At 33.5% G+C, this 17,291-nt stretch overlaps 1 protein-coding gene across 2 annotated transcripts in view; it reads right to left on the reverse strand.

Moving 5' to 3' along the window:
• Positions 1-783: 783 nt before the first annotated feature.
• The window catches only part of LOC110105000 (protein FAM91A1), a 34,353-nt gene continuing 17,845 nt past the window's right edge, over positions 784-17,291 (reverse strand). For both annotated transcript variants that reach the window (XM_020834332.2, XM_020834333.2), the window contains 6 exons: positions 12,534-12,656; positions 12,233-12,386; positions 10,421-10,481; positions 9,980-10,338; positions 2,870-4,451; positions 784-1,321 (listed from right to left, as the gene is read on the reverse strand). In XM_020834332.2, the coding sequence (XP_020689991.1) occupies positions 1,066-1,321; positions 2,870-4,451; positions 9,980-10,338; positions 10,421-10,481; positions 12,233-12,386; positions 12,534-12,656 (2,535 nt within the window). In that variant the 3' untranslated portion in view covers positions 784-1,065. The remainder of the gene's footprint in view (positions 1,322-2,869; positions 4,452-9,979; positions 10,339-10,420; positions 10,482-12,232; positions 12,387-12,533; positions 12,657-17,291) is intronic.

Raw genomic sequence — 17,291 nt, forward strand, 5'->3', positions numbered from 1 at the left:
AACTCAAGCAGTAATTTACATATTTTAGCCCAATGCAAAGTAATCTATTTGTTAGTGTTAGAAGTGGATTTTTAGTTCGAACAAATCAATGCTGTTAGTAAATATTTTTATTTGTTGTTTAATAATTAACAAATTAAAAATTAGATAAAATATTCATTTAATGATGAGTTAGTCGCTTTTTTATAACTTATTATCTCAATTTATTGTATACTATATGCACTTCAAAAGTTATATTACTAAAGTATAAGTACGCTAAAAATAAGAGAAAATAATTGGTTGAAATTTTTTAAAATAAATTTATTTTTAAACTAACATTTAATAAAAAAAAAGTGAACTAGAATAGATTAATAAAGCCAATTTGACTATGTATAAATATTTGACAAATTTCGAATATATATATGAATGCAATTTTTTAAATAGAAAGAATATTCATTTAAATTATTAACAATTAACATCCTATATATAAATGATGGGGCATCTCAAAACGAGAATATAACTAGAGATCAATAATAAAAGATTTAAATATCATTTAAAAATTAAAATTTTGCTCATTCATTTCAAATTCAACATATAAAAAATAAATAAATAAAAGAGCTTGAATAATAGAAAACTCAATTTTATTTGATTCTGTATCCACTTCTAAGAGTCTGCGGTCACAAAAAAAAATATCATACTAAAAAAATTATTTTAAAAAATAATAATAAACCATCCCAAATAAAACCTTAATAGGATAGATTAAACAGGCAATCTAGAGCAGCAGTTTACTGCAACAAGCTCCTATTATTAGAGGAAATATTTTGCATTCCATCTACTGTGTAACTTATATTAGGGCTCCTATTATTGCAATGAAATTCCAATCATCCCATACAATAAGCTTCTAAATAGCAAATATTTTGGATTCCTTGATAAGCACCACACTCTGATCATGAATCAATCTATAGTTATATGCTAAGAAATACGATAAAAGAGCCGACCTTTACAGTGAAAATAAATAAATATCTTGTAAAAGATCCAGCAAAAGCATTTCAATTTCTTGCAAAATTTCTTGACGTGAGAAATGCTTTATTACAAAGCCGTACTTGCCTGCAATGAAGCAGAAGCAGCCGCGGCCTCTGCTATCAGTGAAATAGGTTGGCGAGCTTGTAAGCAAGCACCGATGTCGAAGGGAACCAATTGAGATCCATCAAACAGAAGATTTAGACCTGGCAGGACTATTTCTCTACTTTCTGCATCAAATGATTCCAGTTTACCTGAGGTCATCAATGGTGATTCATCAATTGGTCTCGTTGCAGCCTCGTCGACGGGAGGTAGTGCATATGACCTGCAAATAATCATTGAACCTTACTTGTGTATCATAAGAATTTTTATTATATATATTGTTATAAGTTCCAATGTTATTTGTATATTTATATACTACAGATGAACTAAAATCTTATTTGGTGCATGACTTGCATACTAAAGATGAACCAAAAGTGTCGCTTATCATCTAGTAACAAAAAAATAGATGCATTCAATATTGTAATATTCCAAAATATAAGGTAGAAGTCTGTATTTTGTTATGCCCATGTTTTGCAAATTTCAGAATTTATAAATAATAAATCTATAAAATCTTATAAAATATACCAATCTCTTGGGGGGGGGGGGGGTTATGTATATACTAAGAATCATTATGACATAAATCTTTTAAAAAATTATTAAAACCGAAGTTAGAGAAGTTTTAAAGAAAATGAAGAGTGGAAAAGCTTTTGGACCTAATGATATTCCAATAGAGATGCGGAAATGCTTAGGAGATGAAGGAATTTTTTTTAAAAATGATATTTCTAATGCTGGCCACATTAAAAGTCTTAGAATGATATTTTAAAGGTTCCTTATAAATGACTTTTCTAGTGGCAAAGGTTAAGTGTATATACAAATGATACATGCATTATCTCCTAAAGTATCATATATGTGACAAGTTATGCAAGTTCATGTCCACGTCAAATATTATAATTTCATGTCAAATATACAAGTTATGCATGCACATATGTCATGGCGAAAGTTTTGATGTGGGAGATGTTGAAGTGCACTATAAGCAATTTTATAAAAGCTCTCTCCATTATGTTATTTTATGCTTTGTGCTATTTCTATTTTTGGCCTTATCCACTATGCTGGTGTGGGAGGTTTAAAAGAGTCATAAGTAGAAGTGGAGTTATAAGAGAAATTTGGCTAAGTCTTCATCTACTGTGAGCTAGTGAGTTGACCTTGGAAAGCAAGTTGAAGTGAAATTATAAGCAAGCATTGAGATATGTGCATATCATAAATCATATGTTGTATATTTTGTTAAATGAAATAAGTTTAAATATAAATGATATTCTATTAACAAACATACTCTGATACTTCTGTGAAAATACAGTTAATGTTAACAATGTTTAAGTATAAGTGACAAGTTTTAAAATGTTATTTCTGATGCATGTTCAAGTTTAAACCATACCTATATTGTTATTCAGAAAATAAAAAACAATAAGCAAAAGTAATCATTCAATTTATATTTTTTAAGTGTAAAGTTATTTTCGGTTATTCTATAAATATCATTTAAATCTTTTATTTGTATATTGCAAATAATGATATTGATTCCTGTAACAGAATTTTGGGATAGCCTGCTGAGCTCACTCTGTGAGGAATCTACTATTTCATGAAAAAGAAAACTGGCCGAGTAGGGGTTGGTTCGATTAAAATCTGTCAAGAGCTAGTGTAGCTAAGGTTTTTTTGTTTATGAGTCCAATTTTATTTATGTTATTTTGATGCCTTATATGTATTCTAGACTTCTGTAAATAATTATTTTGAGAAGAACTGAAAAATTATGATTTTGTACAATATTTTGGAAGGGTACCTCAGAATATTTCCATCAAAACTAAGAACCTCAGTTTGGCATCTGTGCCTATTAGCTACTTTAAGCCTCTGGTGTTCACTTGCAGCTCCAGATGTTGGTGTTGAAGGATCCAGTAGGGGGCTCCAACGTCCACTGGCGTAGTTTATTAAATGACGAGGAGATTCCTTTATATAGTCTGCCTGGTAAAATATTTTTGCTATTGGTCCTTTTGCATGGTACTCCAAACAAATTTCACGCAACTTCATTCTTAGATCTTGCATTGCCTCGTGATGCTCACAGAGTGAGTTTGACTGAAGTAAAGATGATGAAACCATCCTATCACATATCCTGCTGCATAATTTCGGACTGAACAAGGGTATGCCAAATTCCATGCTCAATGGAACCCATTCAAACTTGTCCTTGTCAGGGATGAAAGAATCAGGTCTTTTTTCCTTTTGAAGCCTTAAAAGCCGAATATAACCTATTGTCCATAAACCAAATTTGCCAGAAAGTTCATCTAATAAAGAATTTAAGCTTTCTTTTTCTTCTAGGATTAACCCTATATCCTCAACATGGGCAACTGATCCATCAAAGTTTTTCAGGGGCAATGCAATATCAACAGTGATGATTCTTCCAGACTCATCTAGGTCAAGTTTATTAAGAGGTTGTACCAGCACAGCGGAATACTTGACAATTGAATTCAAGCAATGCAAAAGAATATTACCATTAACCAAATTCCCTTCAAATTTTCCTCCAAGCCCGCCTATCGAAGATCCATCCCAAGACCATATTAATGCCTTCTCGCATCCTATGAGTGGTGCAGGCAGCATGCGTAGGCTCTGCCCTTTCATCAAAACAACTGATACAGGGCCTGAGCCCATTGTTGTGTATAATACTAACTTCATCCAGGGTGTCATTGATGAATAAGAGGGTGGACCAAAATGGATAGGACCACTAGCTCCAGGTAGAATTGAAGAGGAAGGAAGAGGAACCATTGAAACAATAATGTCATAGTCCCTGAGAAATAAACGTTCCAGTGTTTCTGGTGCAAGAGAAGCTAAGCTTTCACAGCGAAGGATATCTGCTCGATATTTCCTTTTTATCATCAATTCAGATATTGAACCATCCGGGGAAACTCTGTTGTGGCTGTTTTGTAAATCATTGTCTTCCTTGCTCATATCAACTTCCAAAGAAGCACTAGAAAGTACTTCATGCTCATAAATGGGTGCATAAGATTCATGTATACCGGATTCAACCTTGCAATTCTGATTATAACCAGGCCATATAGTTTCATCATCATGTTTTTTCTGCCCACAACATTCATTCATCGGATCAACATCAGCTAGATTGGAAGAAATCCCAGAATTGGTGACCTGCACATCTACTTGATGGTTAACCTTTTCAATTATTTCATCAGCAGCAATCCCACCAGACTGTAAGCATTCTAGAAAGCAACGAAGGCTAAATGCATGATTGGCAAATTCCTGCAGTTCACCTTCAAATTTTTTCCCTTCTAAAGTAGACAGATCCTTGCAAAGATCTGCTATAACTTCATCGCCAAGCTTCCCTGCTTCATACAACGTCACGGCATGGGACTTCAATCCTGCAAGAGGTTTACCACCAAGAAAAAAAAAAAACAAATAGTTAAATTTAGTGTAGTAAAGCGAACTAACAACATCCTAAAAACTCATCATCATCATAATCCTTATCCTAACAATTCAATGTTTAGCGCTTAATGAGGTGCAAACTCCATTTTATGTTGTCAAGTCTCTTTGCACACATTTTAGCCTTGCTACCGTAGTCTACCATTTGCTTCCTAATCCTTCCACATCAAATCTATTTATCCTTGTAACATATGCATGTTCTACAATCCATTTTGCATGTCAAAAGAATGAGTTAAGTTTATTTCTCACAATTTTCAAAATCCACTCTTATTGTCCATCAAACATAATTGTTTCCGTTGTTTAAAATTGCGTAATATGAAGCTCACCTTGAGGACCGCCCCAGCACAATTTTGGTAAAAAACACCTTGAGAGTTGAGGCTTATGCATCAAACTTTTTTTTATTAGGCAAGCACCTCAATTTGGCTAAGCCGCACCTCGCCACGGTGGCATGAGGCGTATATCTCACTCTTTTTTTTTTTATTAAAACTTATCTAAATCATAAACTAAAGCCTTGAACAAATCACGCCTTCATGCACTCCCGAGCCGCAACAGCTTACGCTCGATTTGTAATAATCGAACCAATGTATGTCGCTTACATTACCTTGGTCACGGAGTGAAGAAGAAGACAGAGTTCGAGTATATGAAGGGAATGAAGAGGCTGTTTCAATGCCAGAATTTGTCTGTCAAGGGAGACGAAGGGAATGAAGATATTGATTCATCGCTCAATATCACAACAAATTTTGTCACTTGAAAGTCAAGGAAATCGAAGGAGCTCAAGTCAAATCTGAAATTTGGATTCTTGGGAAGACGAAGATGATGAAGAAGACAAAGGATTGAGCAAAGTGGTTCGTTCTCAGGAGGAAGATGGGGAGGTCGAGTCAACTCAATTGTTTGGAGTCGTAAGCTTCATCTATATAATGTCAAGAGAGGGAGATGGAAGGGACCAAGAGAAATAAATTGATAGCAGGTGCGAGAGAGAAAGCCTGCAGGTTGGAAAGGGTGAGAGGTTAGAGCAAGCAAGAGTCACGTGCATGAGGAAGAAATGCAAGTTTTTATTAATAAAATTTAAGTAATGTTTTTTTAACAAATATGTTAGTAAAGTTTTTAGAATAAAATAAATCTAATATCTTTTATAATAAAATTATTAAATTTATTGATTTATATATTTTTAGAGAATAAATTAGTAAATACTACTAAGAAAATAGAAAGAGTATATATATATATATATATATATATTAATTCTGTAACATCTAAGATAGAAAATTCATTTAATGATAAGCAATATACTTACAACATAAAATTTAAATACCGAGTAACAGTTTGTGAGCTATTTTGATGATAAAAAAAAAATTTATATAGGTGATAAGTATATCGATATCATAGTAAGGAGTAAAAGCAAAACTTCAAAACATTTAATTTGAGGTGAGTACTCATGTTCTTATTTTTACAGTAATAATATTGTTTTCTATAATCTAATCACATTGAACCAAATGATACTCGTTAGTTAATGATTATTGAGAAATCCTAGCATTATCTTTTTCAATGAATGATGGTTATCTTTAAGTTATTGATAATCAGCATGATTCAACATATGTACTATAGAAAGTTCTTGAATGATATATAAATGAAATGATTAGATATAACTGTTTTCATGTCCATTTTGATTGATGAAGCACACCCCTTATGATACTGCCTAGAGACATGATATACTTGCGCGGGTAAATGAAAAAATGTTATGAAAAAAGAAATAAAAAATGAAGTATATTAGTACTATTTTTAGACGGTGTCTCCTGAGATGTTTATATTATTTACATAATTGATAAAGATATAATATCTGCCATATATAGATATGTATAATATTGATGGCTATATTCAAAATAAATTTTAAGTAAAATTATTTAATGTTTTAAAATGAACATGCATATTATTCAAATGCTCTGTATTATATTTAAAAGCATGATGTGCTTGCTGAGTTAAGTTATGACTCACACATATTTACAAATGAACACAAGTATTATTCAGAGAGCTTAAATGAGTAGAAGCGGAGAAAACGTATATCATAAGCGCAAAACTCTAAGAAAGATACTTATAGTATTTTACTCTAAAATGTATTGAGGTTTTAGTTGCTCTTTCAGTATATTGGAGATAATTTTAACAATTAAAATTTTAAACCTTCTAACCATCTGTTTCAACCTTGTTCATTTGAGCCTTCAAGCCGGGTCATGACATGGCTTCCTTGACCTCCTGCCAGCCACCACTGCTGCAACCACCATTGACGTAGCTGCCGTCAGAGATCAATTGGAAGCAGCACATCACCACCACCTCCTCTAAAAATTTTATAGTATTACTCTCATCTCTAGATTAATGACAAACATTTATGAAAGATAAATATGAATAAAATAAATAAAATAAGCAAATTAGGAATATTGGACTCCACAGAATGAGACAGAGAGAAACCAATTTGTCATGATGATGACTCAAATAAAAAACCCCTCAGTGAGGACAGTAAGATGATTTCTAAATTATTGTCAACTCTTTTAGCTTTCTCCAAGAATTAAATGTGGATGAGTATGGTACTGGAAAATAAGGAAATTTAAAGTTGAATTTTATTTTTATTTTTTTTTTAAGTTGAACTTTGATATTAAATGATACTTTTATGTAATTCCTATACGTTGTTTTTCTCTTGTAATATTTAGATTTAATTTTATTTCACTTAATTTATCATTTGACAATTTACGTCTTGTGTAATTTCTTTATTTCATATGTCAGTTAATTTATTACTTCATAATTTAATAGAAAGTTAATATATAATCATTTAATATATTATTTGAGTGTTATATAAAAGATACTTATAGCATTTATTTTCAGTTTAGGCATTTTTTTTAATTTTGAGGCTTATGCCTTGCCTCACCTCACGAACGAAAAACACCTCAATACTCAATTATGCATTTTAAACTTTGATCATTTTCAAGCTCATTTTTCTTAGTTTACCACACATTTAAACAAACTCATTTCTCTCACACCTTAGCTTGACCATAAATGACTTTTTGTTGGTCAGCATATGAAGCCATGTAGCATAGTTCATCCAATTACAAAAAATTTGCCAAAGTTGACATGTTAATCCCAAATCATATTGTACTCAGACATTTCTCCAATTTAATTGCAGCTTTAACTATAAAATTTATGCCCTCGTTATCTATATTTTTCAATATAGCCCAAGGTGTACATCTAAATATTCTAAATACTATTACAGGCTTAGTCGACTCAATTCAAGACAACTCAGACAACTCAGAACAATGAATGGCATAAACTCACCAAACTATTGTAAACTCCCCAAGATCATGGCAAATTAGCCAACACACTCTAAAGATCATCCGGACGGACTCGCCCAAGCTTAGGAGCTCATTTAAACAATGTTGATGATCTCCTCTAATCAAATCGGTGACTTCCTTAAGCTAAGTCGACAACATTCTTCAGCCAAGTTGGTAACTTCCTTAAGTTACATTGCCTAAAGCAAAAGTCGACAACTTACTTCAATCAAATCAACAACTTGCACCAACAAGTCTATAGTTGTTCAAATGTAATCAAACTACATGCCTTATGTAATTTACACCAAACAACTATTAAAACTTGTTATATATTTTTCTTTTTTTTTCTTTTTTTTTTGAGGATATATTGCATATATTTTTCTTATCTATAACTCAATATGTAGTCTCTCTCGTAGCACCAAACCTATAAAAAAGAGCTCAAGGGTTGAGCTTAAAATATGCAATTTTTGTACTCAAATTTACTCTAGTGAAATGCCAAAGCTCCTTACTCTAGATTATTCATTTCTCTTTCTAATCTTTGCTTTTCCTCTCGTCGAACGTATTAAGGTTCTACTTTATCCACAGATAACTTTGGATCCAACATTCTCAAAAGAATGATGAAAGTGAATATATGCCAGGAACTAAAGAGACAACCTGAAACAATAAAAGAGCTTGCTAGAGAAACCTCAAGAAGCATGGAGAACCAGAATTTTGTGATAAGCTGACAACTTGTGTTGGAAGAAAGGATCGACAAAATAATCCGAGTTCTGGAGCAAATTCCTAGAGTTGAAATCCAAGAGGGATATTTGGGTTTTATCATTCAAAGGCGGCATTCACATGCAAGAGCACTGCCTTCATCTATATAAACTACAGCGTTCTCATGAACCCAACTATAAGAGATAAAATAATAAAATAAAAAATAGAAATAGTCAACTAATTCTTCAGTCACGTCTGAGATAGTTTTAATCAATAATTCAATCAAATCAAGTCAACCTAGCTGTATGAAGTAAAACTCTCAAACCATCAAGATAGCTTTCCAAGGTTGCCATGTTCTTCAAGATTTGTAGATTTTGTTGTTAATGGTGATGCTCTTCCCCTCGTATTTTCCGTTCGGGATGAATTTCCCATGAGAGACCTTTTCTTTGATGGATTTCTCATTCATCTACCTTCCTAGGAAACTCTAGGAGGCAGCTGAAGACCTCTCAGTCTTCCTCCAGCAATATTCTAACTCCTCCAAGTGGAGTTATTTGTAGCCAAGGGGAATTGATGTCATGCAAGAAATAAAGTTTAAACTTTATTTTATTATTTTATTTTAAATTAGGACATTGTGTCTCCTTCTATAAATAAATTATTCTTTTGGACAATTATTAAGATAAATTTAGATTTGAATTTGTATTAGGATATACATTTTTTTATCTTGATATTTGTTATTTCTATAAAAAAGATGGTTTTAAATTGTAATGACGAATTAAAGTCTAAGAATTCTAGCAGTATCCACTTTGAGGATTTTCTCCCTACAGAGTTTCGCAATTCAGCTTCATCACTCAGCTTGTCGTCCTACCTTTGAGGCATTCATTCGTCTATCTCCCCTATCCTTTTTACTCTCTACAATTTCAATTGTCGTCCTACACCAGATCCATCTATTTATGTTGCGCTACAATGTTTGACACGGCAAAAGAAAAAATACGCGAAGACCAGGTGATAATTAAAAAAAAAAGACTAAAAGAGGAGCCGACAGCTAGGGTTTAAGGAAAAAACAATTTTATTCAATAATCAATCTTTATGAAAAACTTAGGTCATGTTCTCCTCATGTAGGAGTCGTGAACTTGTTTAAAAAAGTCTAAATAAACTGTGAAATTGCAAAAGTATCAAATTCTAATATTTTATAAATACAAATTACTAATAAAATAGGAAAAGATGACTAATAAATCTCAGGCTATTAATGCTGATCGTAAATCCTGATCAGATTAACGTCATGATTCCGTAGTTTCACATTTCCCCTTTTGATAGGTGATTCAATTAGACGTCTACTAGTAGAAAAAAATGTTTCACCATCATGTGCACCATTCTTCACTTATAAGTCAAATGCACGCAAGAATTGGCTGTAGTAAAAAACATAAAAAATAACAATTGTTTAAGGATAAACGGAAAGTACTAACCTGGTGAAATAGAACCCATCATCAGATAGGAAGTTATATTAGCATCCACAACCAGTGCAACACGAGCAGTTTCAGAAAGAGGCCTATTCTGTTCTATCCCAAGGTTATGAACTCGTAAGGATTCTGAACTGATACTAGCAATAGAACCATCTTCATCGTCATTGAGAAGAGTACCAGAAGAGATAGCAACACTTGAACTTTTTAGAACGGACTCTGGATCTATAATCTTTACAGCCCAACCTAATCGACAAGCAAATGAAGCAGCAGCCTGCAGCTGAAAAAGGTCAGCTTGGAGAGTTGAAGCCAACTCTGCAACAGTTGCATTCTCACTTGAAACTACAAAAACAGCATATAGTAATCTGTAGAATGATTTACCCCTTTACAAACAAAATAATGTAGAAACGAAACATATCAAGTGCATTTGGATCGTAAGGAACTTACTCTTCAATAGGATCTTCATAAGACTGCTCCTTGTTAGAAACAAATCCTTCCAGCCTTGAGACTAATGAAGCAAATATTAATGATCAAGACCCATTCAAGCAAGGGAAAAAAAAAAGAATTAAGGATATAAAAATCTGCTTAGAACCTGAAACTAAAATAAAGTAAATTGCAGTAGAAATTAAATCCATCATTCAATGATCTACTTAAACTTCTTTTATTCAAGTTGACAGATCACTGATCAAAACAAATTGATCTTGAAATAATGGTTTCAGTAAGCCAAGCTATTACAAAATTCGTACTTAATAACAGAACATACTTTCCACCGGACAAAACTATCATTTAACAACTAATATCTAACATGAAGATTAGAATATTTGGAGCGAAACTTGCCAATAGGAACCCAAAAGCACAAGTTCCTACCTTAGCAGGACTATATAGACAATCATCTGCCCAAAAAATCATCATAAAAGCCATGTCATGGGAAAATAACTTAAGAAATACAATCTGATGTCAATTGAACACAGGGAAAACACAACATCTCTTGTTGCTACAAATGAGATTACTATCCCAACAACATCTCTCATTCTTCTGTTCTCCCACGTCAACATAGCATTTCTAACCACCATTTCACTACATCCGCTATAGCTACATGATCATAAAGAACGATAACTGGTACACTCAAAGCCCATTTTATTTCTTAAGATCTTTCTAACAAACATTGCATTATTTAGCGAGGTATTTGAAAAGTAAGCAAGTAGTTGAGTAGTTCACTGCGTTTAAAAGCTCAATTGCAAATAAAACTGCAGGCGCACAAATATAATCTTCGTTGCCAGCTATGTTCCAAATATAAAGGTAGGCATGCACATAAAATTAGGCATGTATAAAATTGTTGCATGATCACTATTAGAAAAGAGAGTCCAAGACTAGGATTAACCCATTTTTTACTTCACCTCTATGGTGATTAATTTCAAATGTACAATTAGAACTTAATGATTCATTTTAATCACTACAGAACTAAACTTTGTGGCATGATAAAGTATAAATTGTTGAGTTTTTCATCATGCTGTATATTTAGTAAACAATATTAAATTTTCTATTTCACATATAAATGGTATATCATAATTAATGATGTTAATTTTCATTTCAGAGTAATAATAATCAGTCAGAAAATATCCTTTTTCTTTAGATAGGACAAAGTGCATACATATATACAAACACAAGTAAAAATGTTTGTGCCCTAAGTACATGTATTAATATTTTATTTAAAAAATAATTTTATTGTAATTTTAATATTATATTGTGTTGTGCCTTTAAAAATCATTCTAAATTATAAATGATTTAATAAAGAGTGCTATTCGAATTCTTTAAAAGTGCAAATGATAAGTTTACAAAAAAAGGTTGAGTTTACTGATATTTATTCAACGAATTTTGAATGAATTATATATATATATATATATATAGAGAGAGAGAGAGAGAGAGAGAGAGAGAGAGAGAGAGAGAAGGCCTGAAAAAATTATTACTTGTAAACGGGCATATTTAGTCCCATTACTGCTAGGTCAAGCTAGGGATGATCAGCAACATGAGGCTATTTTACTAATTCGAACCACAAACCTCAAGATTAAAATTAGTGAAGAAACTAAACAATGACACTATTTAACAAAAAATAATAAGAAAGGACTCATTAAAAAAGTTTGTTTTTTGTGTCAAAGGAAAAAAGGTTTATCAGAAATCTGATAATAAAGTCACAAATACAAGCTACAGTACTCAACAATCAATGGAAGAAGCGCTTCTAAGTTATGTCTGAAATCATACCTTTGAAACGGTCATCAGAATACACAGGAACATCAAAGTACACCAACCCCCTTCGATAAAGACCTTTTACAATACTAGAATCAAAGAGCATAAATGAATTTGCTTCTTCCTTGCAAACTTTGTCAATGGTTGCCATTTCTTCTTCAGTTAGTTTCTAAGGGAAAAAAAAAAGAATTTTCACAATTTTCCATAAGATTCATGTACATTGATTAGTATTCTTGAAAGTTGCATAATTGCTGAAGAAAAAATACTCTGTTAATGTTAAATTCATCATGCAAAACAAATTTATTGCAACCAATACCTTAAATTCTTCCAATGTAAAGTTAACAAGACAAACTCCCCACCATGGTTCAACTGCAAAGTCCACAGGTTGTGTGGGCAGCAATTCTTTGGCAATAGACTTGTTTAATTTCCACATTATTTTCTGGATATGCAAAATTACAAAAAAAAAAAAAAAACACATGGGGCGTTACCAAAGCTCAACTAAATAAAAGAATAATAACGCTTTAAATAAGAATAGTCCAAATGGGCAAAATATTTTTAAAGTCGGAAGTGATAATGATAGGCCACAAAATAATCAAATCATAGTCAGAAGACAATAAATGCTGGGTTCTGTGCTAAATAACAGTCGAGTAACAATTAGATTACTTAAAAACCTTTGAGATTCATAAGAAGAATTAATAGTCAAGCTGTGGAAAATAAAGTATTTTGCAAGGTAAATGCTACACGATTAGCAGTGCTTGAGCATTAGAAATCTCGAACAACATAAAATAACGTTTAACCCCCCAAAAAAATCAAGACATAATGCCCTATGTAGTTTAATATGCTCTTTTAAGTCTGTTTTGGCATGGGGTGGAAATATAATATGGTTCAAGGAGAAATTTGCGGCATGATAGAGAGGTTGCAAAGAATTCATCAAAAAGGTGAATGCAATCGCAAAAAAGAGCAGATGAAACTCTGTAGCTGGACACATAAATGAGAATATCGAAGTAATAGATCCTTAGCATAGTATCTCAAAGATTGTTTCCAGATATATGCAAGATCAAATAGCATATATAAGAATGAAAGCAACCTTGAATAAAAACATAAAGAGACATGATAAAAGGATCTAATTTTGTAACTCCAGCCCACCCTTGATCTTTTCAAGGAATGAGAATTGAAGGCAGGGGATGCCAAATGGGATGCAAAACCCATTTAAGCCCATTTAACTAAGCCTTCCAAAGCCCAACCTGGACTTCGACCAACCCAAATGTATGATGAGCTTTGGTGGGATAGTCATTGAAGTCTATTTATACATTTAAATATTATATGTTTCTCCAAAAAAATTTAATGAGAAAACTCAATTTTTTTAGACCAATGCAAATTAAAATAAACCTATTTGGGTTGAGATGCAAGCATTTGTTTAACGTTTTGAATTATTTTTGAGTTTACAATGAGTTAAAAAAAAAAATTGGAATCAACTAAAAAATTAATAAATTATGGAAGTTTGATACATAAGATAATATTTAAAAAATAGTTTTTCAATTGGTTAGTGTTTAATTATGTTTTTCGAGAGGTTAGGTTAGGAGTTCAAATCATGCAGTCAATATCATTTTATTTCCAATTATGAGTTGATTGACGAACATTTATGTGAATTGTGGTGAGGCTTTTAAATGACATTAATGGATGGGACCGCGGAATAGGGGCCTAAGCCCATTTAAGCATGTTCACATCACAGCTTTCTGAACGTTTTGGTCATAGGCTAGCCTAACCCATTTGGATGCACATTTGCTATTCTTCAATTTCACAAGTTTCTCCTCGGGCCATGAACTCGCCAAAGGATCATTGCCAAAAAATAAAGGTACCAGGTATGGATATCCCAAAAGAGCAACTTTGAATACATGACAATCAAAATACAAATGTCACTAAAACATTTTCCAAAATTATCAGGGCCATGCAAAAATATATTATATGATTTAAACTAATATTGACAAATTAGAATAACTGCACAATGGACTTAGCATATTAGAAATCCTCCTTCACAGATCGATGAAGGGCATAGGACCTCTGACCTATTTCAGTGGACCCCACAATTAAAGTAAATAATAATAATAATAAACAAATAAAAAAAGTCAATCACCACACGCCTATCAAATTTGAAATGTATATTAAATGCAACGTAAATATTATGCAATTACGGCACTCTTTGGGTTTCCTCTAACATAAATAGAGCTTAGAGTATTATTAAAAGAATCAACTGAACTATCTTTCAAAATCAACCTGGTTACTCACGCTAATTTTTAAAGATATCCCAACAAAGTCGAAAGAGAGAGGCCCATACATGCAAGAGGACGCCTAAACTTATAGGGGAGTTGACAAAAGCCAACAATGATTGGCTGCAATAGAGGATCAGACATGTTAATCTGAGATCCGATGACACAAGATTCGACTATATGCTTGGCTATGTTGCACGGATACGCCTATTTACGAGGCATGCTGTATCGGACACATTTCGGATACGGCTTTGCCGTGTCCAATTAAAATATTATTTAAATTTGATCGGACACGCGTAATTTGCCCTATTCATTTCGGCTGTCCGCTCGATATCCCTATTCATTTATGCGGCTTAAACATTTCGGCGGGCTAGGTTTTTCGGTTCCGCACAGGTGTTTGTCTTCTTTGTTATAATCGAAGGAGCGGCTCGACGACGCGAGCATAGAAGCGGACAGGATCATCCTTCGTCGACAAAGAAGCTCGACGACGCGAGCATTAAAGCTGACAGAATCCTTCGTCAACGGAGCGGCTCGACAACACAAACAGTAAAGGCGACGTGAGCATTGAAGGTTCGTTTTCTTCGTTCTTCGTTTTCTTAATCTTAGGCTCGATACCAGATTTCAGTACCGAGTACCACTCGGTATCGCTCAGTACTGCTCGGTATCGCTCGCAAACTCGCTCGGTACTTGGTACTCGATACTATAAGTCAGTACCGCTCGGTACTCGGTACTGCTAGGTACTCGGTACTCAGTACTGCTCGGTATTGCTCAGTACGGAGAAGGTAGAGAAAACTTTAAAGCAACTCTTACAATAAAATTTTTGTTCCGGGGGCGCTGCCCTTGGAAACCGCAGCAGGGGCTCTGCCCCTTAACCCCACGACCTGACCGGGCAGGTCGAACCCCGCAAGGGGGCAACGTTCCCTTGGACCCCCGGCATAGGCGCAACATATATACACTTCTAGTTAAAAATTTTCATGTTTCAAATTCATATGAATTAATTTGTGTCGATCTTTCATATGATAATGAGCTCTAGTGGTGTAGGAATTGGGTCTACTGATGGTCCATGTGTTATGCATACGCTTAATCTTGCCTTAAAAAACATTTGTGCAGCTAAGAATACCGAGGCAAACGAAATCACCTACAATGAATTTCATTGAACCACAGTGATTGCTGGAGATGCAATTGTAATTAGGAATTTTATTATGAACCACTCCATGAGACTCTCTATGTTCAATGATTTTTCTAATTTGAAGATGCTTGCAATTCCAGAAACTCGATTTGCCTCAGTTATAGTGATGTTGAGAAGATTCAAAAAGATTAAAAATGCTCTACAAGCTATGGTGATCAGTGACAAATGGTCCTGTTATAGAGAAGATGATGTTGGAAAGGCTAGGTATGTAAAGGAGAAGCTTTTAGATGATTTATGGTGGGATGATATTGAATACATCTTAAACTTCACAGATCCAATTTATGAGATGTTAAGAGTAGCGGATACGGATAAGTCTAGTTTACATCTCATTTATAAGATGTGGGATTCAATGTTAGCCAAAGTAAAAGAAATTATATATAGACATTTGAAGAAAGCACTTCATGAAGACTCAAGCTTTTGGAATGTTATTTATACTATTTCAGAATATAGGTTGAGCAAAAGTAATACACCTTTACATGCGGCTCACTCACTAAATCCCAGGTAAATTTCAACATTTTTTCATTATTAATTTATAATTTGTTGTTTGGTAATTTTAATATTTACTTATTATTTGTTTTTAATATTCTTTGAAGATATTCAACTAAAGAAAGGCTTCAAGAGGATCCTCAAAAGGTTTCTCCACAGAAAATTTAGAAATTTCAAATATGAGAAAGGCATGTTGAAGCGTTATTTTCCAAATGATGAGAGAAGAAGAATGTCAATATTGAGCTTGCTAAATTTTTGGTTATTAGAAGACTTTGGTGACAACAGTCATTCGTGATAGGTGGAGAATTGACCAAAAAAGTGTGGATTATACATGGAGCTTCCAGCACCTCTACTTCAAACAAATCGCCATTAAAATTGTTGCCAGTTTCTTCCTCTCTTGTGTGAAAGAAATTGGAGCACATATTTGTTCATCCAATCAATGAAGAGAAATAAAATTACTCCACAACGGGCTGAAGATTTAGTTTATGTACATACAAACCTTCGCTTTGTGGCTCCGAAAATTCGGCCCCGGCCTCGCTCCTTTTCTTTTATTATTTGACGAGGAGTTTAACTGAATAAGTTCCGAGGTAAATTTGGAAGCAGATGGGTTTGTAGATAAGACACTACCCAGAGATTCGCCCTCATTTGTAGGACTTTATGACTGAGTTCTGGTTCCTATAGGCGCAAAGCCCCTTATAGTTAATTACCCCTCTCGATCCACGAGAGAGAACTTCGATTAAGCTAGCGTCAATCAGATACTAGATATAGGTGTTATCTGCATTATAGTAGCAGCTTAGGTTATGAATTGGAAATTGAGTTTAGATGGTATTTGGAAGGTTGGAAAGTTTGAAATAATTGGAATTTGAATTTAGAAAATTGATATTTAAAAATAGAAATTTCACCATCGTATATCAAAGCGGATGTGGATAGGAGATGACCCGATCAAGATCCCATGATCCTTCATCCCGGGGCCATCGCTGTTCCCCTGTCTACTTAGTCAGAGGAGTAGTCACCCAACCTGACAGAAGATCCCTGTCGGCACCATTGAGGTGCTTCGTCCAAGGGGACCTTGAGACCGAGGTTGAAGTTTGTCTAAGGGGACAAAATTTGAATCCACCTTAGCTGACAGAGG

Source organism: Dendrobium catenatum, unplaced genomic scaffold, assembly GCF_001605985.2.
Source record: "Dendrobium catenatum unplaced genomic scaffold, ASM160598v2 fragScaff_scaffold_1056, whole genome shotgun sequence".
In the NCBI taxonomy this organism is placed as follows: Eukaryota; Viridiplantae; Streptophyta; class Magnoliopsida; order Asparagales; family Orchidaceae; genus Dendrobium; species Dendrobium catenatum.